The 12,303-nt window shown below is 36.2% G+C and overlaps 2 protein-coding genes across 4 annotated transcripts; both read right to left on the bottom strand.

The window, feature by feature from the left end:
* Positions 1 to 3,337: 3,337 nt before the first annotated feature.
* On the bottom strand, positions 3,338 to 4,804 carry LOC112786519 (uncharacterized). Its single transcript, XM_025829890.1, has one exon. The coding sequence runs from the start codon at positions 4,802 to 4,804 to the stop codon at positions 3,338 to 3,340; it is 1,467 nt and encodes a 488-aa protein (XP_025685675.1).
* A 1,001-nt stretch (positions 4,805 to 5,805) lies between these two features.
* Positions 5,806 to 11,820, bottom strand: LOC112786777 (uncharacterized). 3 transcript variants are annotated; one of them, XR_003194319.3, is made up of 8 exons: positions 10,824 to 11,803; positions 9,987 to 10,133; positions 8,641 to 8,990; positions 6,894 to 7,638; positions 6,688 to 6,784; positions 6,546 to 6,600; positions 6,305 to 6,426; positions 5,806 to 6,036 (listed from the first exon to the last, which is right to left on the bottom strand). XR_003194319.3 is itself a non-coding variant. In XM_025830155.3 (7 exons), the coding sequence occupies exons 1-7, from the start codon at positions 11,398 to 11,400 to the stop codon at positions 6,364 to 6,366; spliced, it is 2,034 nt and encodes a 677-aa protein (XP_025685940.1). In that variant the 5' UTR covers positions 11,401 to 11,820; the 3' UTR covers positions 6,081 to 6,363. The 3 variants fall into 3 exon arrangements, 1 of the variants encoding a protein (XP_025685940.1); XR_003194321.3 differs by having other exon boundaries at positions 5,806 to 6,011; XM_025830155.3 differs by lacking the exon at positions 5,806 to 6,036 and having other exon boundaries at positions 6,081 to 6,426; positions 10,824 to 11,820.
* Positions 11,821 to 12,303: the final 483 nt, after the last annotated feature.

Raw genomic sequence — 12,303 nt, 5'->3', positions numbered from 1 at the left:
GTATATGAAATTTCAGCATTTGTGATATATGCGGTTTGCGATGTTGTAAAGGAGGATAATTAAAGGGGACACTGTTTACTGTTTTTCGCCCTTGGATACTTGCATTTCTCTGTTTATGTGAAGAGGCATCGTCCGACAATGCATCGGGGTTGTGGTAGGTGCAGTGGGGTAGACATTGATGCTGCAACGGTGGGAAGGGAAGGCTAGGTTCGTGGCTGGCGACTGAAGATTCATTGTAACGAAGTTCCACCCACAGCTAAGTCGCACGAGATTGAGCCGCTTAGCCAACTTGTTCGTGGCCGTACACCAAGAACACGCAGCAGCACTTTGGAGTTACTTTTTTTCAGATAACGGACCAATTGGTCACCCTCTCACCGTGCTCTACATATTCACATGATCATGTCAAAATTAAACTTTAAATTTGAGCCTTCCTTATTTTCAAATCAATATCTAAATACTTCGTAATTATTAAATACCGGTGTACTAGTCAAGTGACTAGTACACTGATACATGTGAAAACTTTGCTAAAATATATACATTTTTTTTCTAAAACTTTAACTCATGCATATTGGAAAGTTTGAATTAGGTGAACCAATTGTAATTTCAGTTGACTTTCAAACCTTTAGAAAAGAACAACCTTTCAATACGCAAGTCTGGAGCCTAATGATTGACTTTCTAAACATTTTCCACGTGAGTGCTTGTCAAAGATATGCTAAAGGGAATGAAAATGCAAAATGCTAATACTTTTCTTAAGAAAAAGTATAGAAATTAGTTGATATGAGTAATTTTTTTTTAATTTTAAAAATTCTTATTTTGTAGAAAATTTAATTAAAATTTATAATTTAAAATCTAAAAAATTTAAATAAAAATAATTTTAAAAAAATTATTTAACATTGATTGAAAAAAATTAGTTTCCTAATATTACTCTTTTTTAAACATTGGTTACAAACCGTGAAGGAAGAAGGTTGGCATTAGAGTTGAAAACTAAAAGCTAACAATTCACAAAGTCAATGGACTGAAAAAGGGAGGGAGGGGGGGGGGGGATGGAAAAACGTTTGTTGTTTGACATGACCACAAAGCAAAATTGTATCCAGAACCAAATCATGTTAATATATGGTTCAAATTTGGTTTCGGATACCATTTTAGTTTTTGTTACTTTGCAAAGCCCTAATTATGCCCGTATTTACCTGGTTTAAAACCTTCTCTTGAACCAACTTGGGTTGGTCGAGTGGTTAGCTCACTCGTCCGTTTAAACAAATGTTGAGAGTTCGAATCCTGCCTTATACATGCAGCAACCCATTGGTCAGCGACAGATTTTTAAATGAAACTTAAATCCATGACAAGCATAAAAAAAAAAAAACCCTCTTGGCCAAGGCAAACCAAGCCACCTTAACTTGTTGCAATATAACGCATAAACAATGCCGAAAGACAGTATATATAGAACATTAAACTCTAAACCCTAAATCCTTGACAAATCAATTCCTTGCGGAAAATTCCAAAAATGTTATCCAAAATTAAGTGCGCAAAGAAGAAGCAATGTACTAATCAACAGGCCACTGTATAACCTCACATGCAACCACAGCCACACAAAGAGGAAGAAGTGGGAATCCACTGTTAAAATCAACAGCCGGGCTCATTTACAAAGCCAAGTCGCCAACAACCACAGATGAATAAGAAATGCGTCAATGATGTCATTCTTTGAAAAATGATAAACAACAAAGCCTTTTTCACTAAGTGAAGGTGATTACATAAATCAGATACGTTGGTTCATTCTACTGGAGACCATGTCAATGGCTCATTCTGAATGGATTTGCCTATAATTTTGTTCTCAGACTTCCCTTTACCATGTTTAGGCTATCCTCTACCTAATCTACTCCTTACTAGAGCTTTTAAAGCTGTTCTACATGAGGCAAAAAAAGAAAAAGGTGAAAGATTTTGACAAAACGAGATAATTGGACAAATATAAATGGATCAGAAAAGGTGGCATATGAATTTCAGGGATAGAGATATCAGTATAGTGGAGATAGATGTACAAAAAAATGTCTTTATATCTACTTTAGGAGTGGCATGAGACAGGACCAAACCATTGTTGAATGCTGCCCAAAGGCCACCGGCAACGGCGGTGGTCTAGCAGGGCAATGAGGTCAATATTGCGTCTCCAATGTCCCCACTTCTTGGAAGTATCCAAAATACATGAATTTTGTATCCCAAGACCAGCTGTTTAAGTCCTATCTCTCATTTCAAACACTCTTCCAAAGGTTGACTCCCTGTCTCCCTCTATATACCCTTTCGCCATAAATAAATGCTACCAAATATAGCAATAGAAAAATTTATAGAGACCTGTCATCTACAATAACAATTTATAATTCAATTGGTTTTTTATTTTCTAGTCTTATTCATTTCCTTAAAGATTTGCTAACCCTATATGACTCTACTTGAGCTTCATCAGGAATTTTGATGGAAACAAAATTCTTTTATGATGCAGAGGTTCTGGTTCTGATTCTGATTCTGAGTTTAAGCACGTTATGATCAAAGTTTCCAGTGATTAAACAAAGCTGCTTACACAGATTCCCCATATTGCATGCGTATCTACTTATCATCACCAATATATAAGAATCTTTCTATCAGAAAGTGGAAATAGTTGATAAACAAGGACAGTAAAAAACTAATCAATCTTAAAACACACAAGATGCGTATAGTAGTTAAGATATCGCCCTACTGATGTTATCATCTACCTTTGTTTTACTTGTTGAAGAATCTAAAAAGACCATATCTAGAGAACTATACATGATTTTGTTCTTTTTCTTATGCTATTTCATTTTATTCTCTCTCTTTAATACCAAGAGCAATTTATTCTTACTGATACAATCCGAGCAACACAGGTATACATAAAATTATTTTTGCCCCCAATTTCAATCTTATAGTTACTTTCAAGCAAGAGGGGAAAAAAATTGATAAAAAAATTTAAGGATAACTGGATATGTAAAAAATTCATGCTCCATAAGATATACTCAAGAAACCCGGTGATTCACAGATTACAGCAGACCCAGATAGTCATCATCGGTGGTGAGGAAAAGGTCATTAAGTCAGGTTTAGTGTCAATTAAATATCCGAAAACATAATCTGGGGATCCTTGATGAGTACCTGGTGGATGCAATAGTAGATCCAGCCATTCCTTGTTTGACAGGTACCTGAATTGAAATCACGCGTACCAGAATGCAAGGAAAATATTGATGAAGCAACAATCTTCAGCCATCCTCTCTGAATGCAAAGTCAATACTGAGCCAATGCTGAATGACACTAAAGCATCACATGACATGAATGTCACAATAGTTCTTCATTTTTCAATCAAGTGCAAGTATCTTCTTGATAATTCCATAGACAAATCCATTTCATTTTTCTTTTGAAGACGCTTCCTTATCTTCATGTACACTGGAAAATTTGGTTTAAGACCCTTATCCATCATCTCAAAGAGAATCTTCTGCGCAAGTAGAACATTTCCTGTCTTCAAATGAAGGTCAGCAAGTAAGCTGTAGTTTGCATTGCTGGAAAAACTCCGCTTAATGGTAGTACCAACGACGTATTCATGCGCTTCCGCATATTTTCCTGAAGCAAAATAACACTTTATTACTGCAGCATGAGTTGAAACACAAGGTTCAATACCCTTCAGCGTCATTTCATCAAGAAGTTTTGAAACTAAATCAAACTGGTGATGTTTACATGATAAGTTAATAAGAATATCAAAGGTGCTTGCATCAGGTCTACCACACTCTTTTTCCATAGTTTTAACCATTTCAAAAGCTTCTGCAAATTTACCATTCTTGCATAGACAACTAATCAACAAATTATAAGTAAGTCTGTTTGGATCACAACCACTTCTCTTCATCTCGTTTAACAAATCCTCTGCTCCTTTGCAATCATCTCTCTTGCACATTATACTTATTAAGATATTATAGTGATTCACCTTCCTTCTCATTGTTCCTAAAACAAATTTAGCTATATCAACAAACCTCGAAACACCCAACATCTCTATCAATAACCGAAAACCAGAACTTTGACATGCCCCACCAACCTCATTTAGCACACCAATCATTTTCGTTACACATTCAACTGCAGAAGCCTTGTCCAAACACAAAAACCGCAAGAATCCAAAAGCATTTCGTCTCAAGGGCACCCTTTTAAGGTTAAATTCATTCAAAATTGGAACCATAGCTTCATAATTTCCCAAGAGACCACAGTTATTAACAACCAAGAAACCTATCTCCGGATCGCCACAAATCTCAGCATGGTTGTTTTTCAGCCAATCAAAGAACCTCAATGCTGAAACTCTCTCAATTGCCAAGACCTTCAAAACCTCAACAACCAAAGCATTAGACAAACGCAAGTTCATCCTATTTAACCTAATCCCTAAATCATTCCCATCCTCACGAATCAAGGCAACAATATCAGAAACTTCACCAGATAGTCTACCACGACCACGGTAAGAAGAATAAGAGTTCGAATACGAATACGAATACGAATACGAATTCAAATATAAATACCTATGAGTGGAAGGTGAATGCAAGTGAAGAGCAGCGTTGGAGCATGTGGTGGCATAGTTGTGAATATCAGAGTGCATAGTAGAAGAAGAGGTCGGAGTAGAGAAAAGGAAGGAACTTGGAGAGTGGAAAAGGCGGAAGAAAATTGTGGAAGGAGAAGAAGTGATATTGGAGAAGAGAAAGGTGGAAGAATAAGAAGGAGGAGAGTGAGGAAGTGAGAAGAAGAAGAAAAACCTAACGGTGTTGAACAATTTAGGAATTTCCATAGCAGAGTGAAGTCGGCATCGACTTCGTGAAATTCGCAACACACTGTAAAACTGGATTGGGTTTTCCTTCGTCACTTCTATTCAGGTTGCGTTGCTGAAAAATAAGGGCATCACCTCTTTCTCTTCCTTGTTAAAAATTTGAACTAGAATTGGTGCCAAAGAATATATAAGATGTTACCATAAATGTTATCATAAATAATTCAGACAAATATATTAAAGAATTTATCTAACTTATGTCCTAAAGATATATGTTAAAATGGTAAATTAAGAATTTTTTTTTTAAATACAAAAAGTTTTTAATGTATTTATTTTTTATTAAATAAAAATATTTAAAATATTCCATTAATAATAAATTTATTGTGTGTCTTAAAAATATATATTAGCTAAATTCTATATTAAATTATTCAATAATTTTTAAATATAAAATAATTTTAAATAATCACTTTTTTAAATAGGTACAGCATATGATAATCAATCTCCATATTTGGTTAAGTGATTGAGTGTGTTAATGGCTCAACTAATTTCTAACTATAATTACTATTATTGTTATTAAATAAATGGAAGCTCTGTTATCTACTTATCTTGATGTGAAGTTAATAGTTAAATAAAGAAAGCTAACATAATATTAGGGTGCATATGGCTGAATTTTGGAAAAAGTAAATTGAAACTTAAAAAAATAAAAAAAAAAAACCATCTTTTCAAATTTCTTTTTATAATCTTTCAAAAATAATTTGAATCTAAAAATGTTGTTTTAAAGTTAATAAATGTAACAAAAATTTCTCACTTCATAAATTATGCTAGCGATTTCCTTTGTGTAATTCAATTTTTTAATAAATACACACCAAACAAAAGAACAAAAAAGCAACGGAATCAACTCAATCAAGCCTATGACATCAAATATGTTGTAAGTTGTAACGATAAATGGTTAACCCTTTAAAGGAAAAAGTAGCAGAATGTAATGATATATAGTATCGTTTGATCCATTTAACGATCCTAATTAATGGAATAAAATTTGTTGTGATCGTTATATATAAAAAAACCTTTGTTATATAATTGTTTTTCTTATGACAAACACCTCTTTTTTATATACCTATTGCTTGAAAATAAAAGTTGAAACATGAAAGGAACAAGAATATTTTTGAATGGTTTGAAACAATCATTGCCCCCGTACTCTTTTTTCTTATTTTAGCCTTCTGGACTCCTCACCCTGTGTAAGATAAAATGTAAGCACTCTGCAGGGAAACAAGCTACGATTACAGCCGGTCAAAACTAAAACTTGGCAAAAACCCAAAACTGTGGCATAATTATGCAAAACTTGAATACATAATTTTGGAATGAGAATGCATACTAAATCTGCCTGGAGAGGCAAAATTTTGCACTCTTCGCTTGGACAGGCAAATACAGAATTGTAAGTAACTTCAGAAGAGAAAGGTAACTACATCACATTATTCCAAGATGGGGGAATAATACAACAACTACAATCTTTAAATTTATCGTTACCATGATTTCAAATAGATTTTGGAAGCCAACCAAATTGAGCCGATCCACAATTGCATAATTTAAATCCAGACCTGCTCTCTCCCATATTCTCTTACAATTACAGGAACACTTGTGGGGGGCACCTGCCATAATAAAAATGTCAATCAAAAATTGAATTATCATATGATCCAAGTGTGAAGATATGAAATGAAGTGATAATGCATGTTGAGAATGTCAACATCTTTATAACTCCAGAACTTACCATGCCATAATCTGTGACTATCATTGAAACATAATCTGAAGGTGTTGCATCATAACTGCCAATAATGTATAAGGAGAAACCAGAAGGTTAGAGTGAGCAAATGACAAATTCGCATCGTATTTGGACAATTTAAAATGCTTACATCAGATTTAAAAGTTGTAGATTTTCAACATTGGCCCAACCATCCAAGTATTTGACATCCTCTCTACCCCGAACATTTGAAATTATATCTGGATCACCTGTAAAAACATCATAGGAACATCAACATCTTACAGTCACAAGGCAAAAGGTCAAATTATAAATCATAAAGAGGATCTTCTCATCATCTAAAACTATCATTATGCATACCAAGTTCATTTGAGCATATCGAATCCAGCTGTACCCTTTCATGAAATTTATAGGCCTCACAACATACTATGACAGGTACACGGAACGCATGAGCAACCATTGCAACACATGCAGTCCCAACCCTTGAAAATACCGTTCCATTAGACAACACTGACGAAGCACCCAGAAAAACTCGGGTAACTTCATGCATTATGTATGAAACAGCATTTATATGAGTGTATTCACAGCTAAGACCCTTCTCCAGAAGCCTCCGAAGTAAAAGCTGTCCTCTAAGCTTTGGACGAGAATCAACTACAACAACACGAAACTGTTTTCCCAATTCATGTGCATGTAACAGTATCATTTCAACTGCCGATGATGATCCATAAGTTAGAAGAACATCACCATCTCTTATTTTGGTGACAGCATGCTTGACTATCACCTTGTTGGCAAGTACAATCTTCTCACTTATAAAACGCTCAATATCTGACTGGAGAGAAACTTTGGCTTCTGACTCAGACAGGGTCAAAGGTAGCTTGGCTATCCGACTTTTGAGAAATCTAATTGCATTTCCCATGCTGATTGAAATAGGCCTACACTCATTTAGAAATGAAACATAACTACCTATTTTTGCTGTTAAGTCTCTCACAAGAGTCTTCTCAGGTGGAACTCTATAGTCTTTTATGGCTTCTTGAAATGCTTGAAACATTGCAATACAACGAGCATTAGCACCACATATATCGCCAGACAGATACTGCAAACCCACCTAACAAACCACAATGAAGATCATTAAGATTTGAGAGAAGACATTTAAAATTGTCTAATTTAGAAATCACATATAAGTTTTAATCAAGATCTGGCTCATGATATCATCTAAAGAATTTGATTTAATTACATGAAACACAAAGTATCACCTATTCAAAAGCTATTCAGAAATTTTTATTGCAAATGCAATTTGGAGGAGAGTTCGAGACACTGTTGTGCATTAAAATGCAAGACGAAAACAGATTATATTGAATATATCACTATAGGCCAACATCAATGTGGCTTGAGGGAAAAGCTTGAACGGGAAACATGTCCTACTCTCTTGTCCTTCTAATCATCCCATGGAGGCCTTGAGGGACAAGCACTATTCTTTATTCCATGTGGCCACATTAACCATTTAACCATTCAAAACATGGCCTTTACTTTCTAAATATTAACATCCCAACAATTTATTGATGTTATATTTTATTGAATAAACTTAGATATACTGAATTTGGAGTTACTGGAACCTTGGTTTATACTGAATTTGGAGCTATTGCAACCTTGGTTTCAGTACCCGTATCAGCAGTTACATAAACTTGGGTTCGGTGCACTGAACAAGGGAAAAAAAGAAACTTGGGCTTATGGGTTATGGGTTTCCTTTAGTATTGACAGTGCCATCAATATTGATTTTTTATGACAAACTGAGAAACAACTGTGAGTGCTAAAGTTAATATATTCTTACTCACAATGTTGAGCCACTGAAACTAGATATGGCAGGCAAAGAGACAACTCAGGAAGAGTACACAAGGATTAACTTGCAATTCTAAAAAGTTGTTGGACTCGGTTTCAATTATCTATATTTATTTCTTTCATATGACCAGTTAATTATTTATCATAATCATTACATATAACAATAAAAAAAAACTAACAAAGTGGTCCCAAACATGGGAGGACCTTATATGAACATGAAGTGTAACATAGACGAAATAATGGATAATGGATAACAGAAAACTGCAAATACCTTATAAACAGCTGGATGTACAGGATCCAGATGAAAAAACTTTGACTCAAGATCTGGAAGCTGACTTCCGTGTTCATATTGTGGTAAATGCCTGAACAACTCCACTCTGTTCCTAGCTTCAGTTTGTTTCACCACAGCTCGTCGCTTAGCTTTCTCCACTCGACTCTTGTCATCATATTGCATTCGTGGTTGAGGAACATCCTTCTTTCTATCCTTTTCTGGAGGACAATCACCACCCTTCTTCTCAGATGCTGCAACTGCAGCATTATCAACTTTTGGTGTGGGCTTGGCAGCTTTGGCTGGTTTTGCATTCACTGAAGTTGCAGCTCCAGATGCCTTGTTGCCTTCAGCTAATGACACATTTTTAAAGCTAACTTATTAGCATCATCATGATAAATAATCGGTATAGGGAGAGAAAAGAAAGGGAAATTTTACATAATATTAATACTCTCAAAAGGTATCCAATATGGACTCTGTTGATGAAAATAAAAAATAACAAGAAGTAGCCGTATAATGACAACAAAACTTTATTCCACTAGGTAGAGTTGGTTAGATGGACAACATAGAACCATAATGCCCTGTCATTGAGTATTTCCGTGTCTAACTCATCCATTTCTACTTGGATCTCTTTTATCTTCCAAAATTTTCCGCGGTCTCTCCCCCTCTACCTCTGGCTACCAGGCTATCTCTATTTGACCCACTCTCGTGGGTTTTTCATCTCTCTCAATTGTCCAATTCCAAGTTTACCAATTGTAGAATGAGCTCCCTTAAACTCCCACCCAGCAACCCTGTACCAATAGTAAACACACCCCCCCCCCCTGGCCCGAAAAGAAAAAAAAAAAAAACCCTCAAACAAAGAGAAGGAATCAAATGGGATACTCAATACCAACCGGAGAAGGACAGCTCATCAGGTCTATTAAGGAGCTGTGGGCCCAATGACAGGCCTAAATTCCCTTTACCTAATTACACCACTAATCTTCTACAATCCCCCATGGTTGCTCTGTAGCACTTCTCAATATCAGTATGACTTGAATTTGCATTCCCTTCAAGGGAACAAAGTTGTCTACTACTTCAACCAACCCTTTGTTGGTCTATGCATCCAATTTTAGGCATGGTTAAACTTAAAATCATTACAAAACACAATACAAGTCCAGTGAATCCTGAGGAATGTGTCTATTCTAAATGAACTAAGTCCTATTACTAGTCATACAGCCATATATGAAAAAAAACAAACATAGAATTGCATAATATGTCCATGGTAAAAGAGTTTTCAATAAGCTAGCTTAAGGTGGAGCCACGGGCAGGCAAATTAACAAATCTAACTAAACTAGAGCATGTTAACACACCTTTTGCAGCAGCCTTTGCGGCACGTTGAGATTCTTGAAGAGCTCGCCTTTCAGCTTTTGTGGTCTTTGGTTTTTGTTGTTTTGAACCAGTAGATTGGTCTTTTACTTCCACAGCTGACCCTCCTCCTCTGTTTGCTTTCTCTTTTTCTAAGGGAGATAGAGGAACAAAAATAAGAAATGAAACAAAAACCAAGCTAAAACAGATCATAAATGGAGACAACAATTCCATCAAAATTCCAAACTTGCAAAAAAAGATTATTTCATGTCCAAAATTAAAAAAAAAAATGTTTTTTCTAACAAAAAGATTAGTTTATTGAATTTGAAACCACCTGTTGCCAAAGATGCTCCCAAAAAATAAATAAATACAAGAAGATTAGAGGTTTGAAACAGCATGCCACAAACTCTATGGCCAAATTAAGACAAATACTAATTTCAGTTCCATTTTTGGTGAACACTAGATTTGATATATTGAAAGGATTCAAACAGTATCTTAACTTATGCCTTATTTTGTGCCTCCAGAATCCAGCACTAACTGTTTTCACAAGACCCAGAGACACTCCTTCTCCCTATACAAAACTTACTTATGGGTTCTTCTCAATCTACAACTAATAAAGTTTTTATATCACTCAGTTTCTTTATTCTCACTATTTCAACATAGCATATACCGACTCAGACTCAGACAACTAAATCTTCGAAACTCAAATTTCTACTCTCGCACCACACCACTTAAACTTAACAGAGTTTTAAATCCAATGCATATTCATAATGACAATTTGAGATCAAATTAACAATCTAACAAACATATAATTTAGAAACAAGAATTCGAAGCAAGCTCACCATGAATCGCTAGCGAATCATTCACCACGGACACGGTGGTCAGCTCACTTGCCGGAACACCAACGCCACTACCACCGCCACCGCCACCGCCAATGCCACTAACCTTCTTCATCGCCGTCAGGTCGAATCCTCCGCGGGGAAATGACGACGCCACTTTGCCGGCATTGTTCCCCTTATCGCCTCCGCCACCATGGCGCTCAAAGAAGCTCCCTTCGCCGGCGGCCATCCTGCTGGAGTACGAAGAAGAAGCTGGAGTCGCCGGCGACATCGGAGCGGGGAAGAAATCGCCGAAGCTGCTAACTCCGCCACCGGCGAGGGAATCTGCGCGGAGAGGGGACGCAAGCGTGGGGCGGGCGTGGATGACGAGATTGTCGGAGAGGTGGCGCGGCGGAGGGATCATGACCGGAGAGAGCGAGTTGGCGGATTGTGAGACGTCGGAAACGGGAGTAGAGTGGGTCGGGTCGGGTGGACCCGATTGAGAGCGTTCGGGCGGGGCTCCAGGAGTGAAGAACCCGACTTGGCGGAACTTCGGGACGGGGTCGATCGCTGAGCGCGGTGCTCGGCGAGAGGGATCCATAGAGAAGAATGAGATTAGGGTTTTGGGTTTGGGTGGCAGGGAAAAAGTTTTCTAAACGAGTCAACAGAGTTTAAAGAAAAAAGGATGGTATCTTTATTTTTCCTTGTGATATTTTCTCTGAATAATTTATAATATAAGAGGTAGATAAAATGGAAAAAATTGGGGATTCTTTTTCTTCCTTTTTTTTGCCTGGGGAATTTGGATTCTCGCTTGGTGAGCTCTGAGTTGAGACTTGAGAATCCGATTCTTAGTGGGAGAAGCGTATGGTAAGTTCCGCTGCGCAGTCAAATTTGTGCAGATGTTGCATACCACTTCGATCAGAATCAGATTTTGCGGATTTGTTTTGGTTAATACCAAAGCACTCCTTAGATTTCAAAATATTTACAATCTGACCCAAATGTTTGCAGATATTTCATGCCACTTCAAAATTGAGTGGAAGTTGCATGCATTGCTTTCCACCCCAAATAGGATATTTTTATTACACGTCTAAATTTTTTTTAACAATTTAAATTCAATTAAGTTCATCTAAACTCAACAAAAATCAATTTCATTAGTAAAAGTATAAATTTACGTTTAAATTATTCCACTAGCATAAATATTCCTTTATTTTTCCTCTTCCTCCTTCTTCGCATTTCTTATCCTCCTTCTTCTTCGCATTCTTCCTCCTTTTTCTTGGCATTCCTTCTTTTTCTTGGTGTGTTTTTTTCTTATCATCGTTCTTTTAGTTATTATTACATTTTTTTTTCTTTTTCTCCTCTTCTTCCTAATAATTTTGCAGTACTATATGTTTCTTCTTTTTTTTATTTATTTTTTTCTTATTTTTATTCATGTTAAGAGAATAAAACAAAAAAAAATCATGAATAAGACCGTTAAAATGGGCTAAATCGATCAAGTCATAGCCCA

The sequence above is a fragment of the Arachis hypogaea genome, chromosome 20, assembly GCF_003086295.3.
Source record: "Arachis hypogaea cultivar Tifrunner chromosome 20, arahy.Tifrunner.gnm2.J5K5, whole genome shotgun sequence".
NCBI lineage: Eukaryota > Viridiplantae > Streptophyta > Magnoliopsida > Fabales > Fabaceae > Arachis > Arachis hypogaea.
This window is presented reverse-complemented; position numbering and strand designations above follow the sequence as displayed.

Excerpts from the sequence above, each read along its gene's own strand:
- LOC112786519 (XM_025829890.1), bottom strand. The coding sequence starts at position 4,804 with ATGGAAATTCCTAAATTGTTCAACACCGTTAGGTTTTTCTTCTTCTTC.
- LOC112786777 (XM_025830155.3), bottom strand. The coding sequence starts at position 11,400 with ATGGATCCCTCTCGCCGAGCACCGCGCTCAGCGATCGACCCCGTCCCG. Across the intron at positions 10,134-10,823 it reads TGATTCGCTAGCGATTCATG|AAAAAGAGAAAGCAAACAGA; the intron begins GTGAGCTTGCTT and ends TATCTCCCTTAG. Across the intron at positions 6,785-6,893 it reads GATATGCTCAAATGAACTTG|GTGATCCAGATATAATTTCA; the intron begins GTATGCATAATG and ends ATGTTTTTACAG.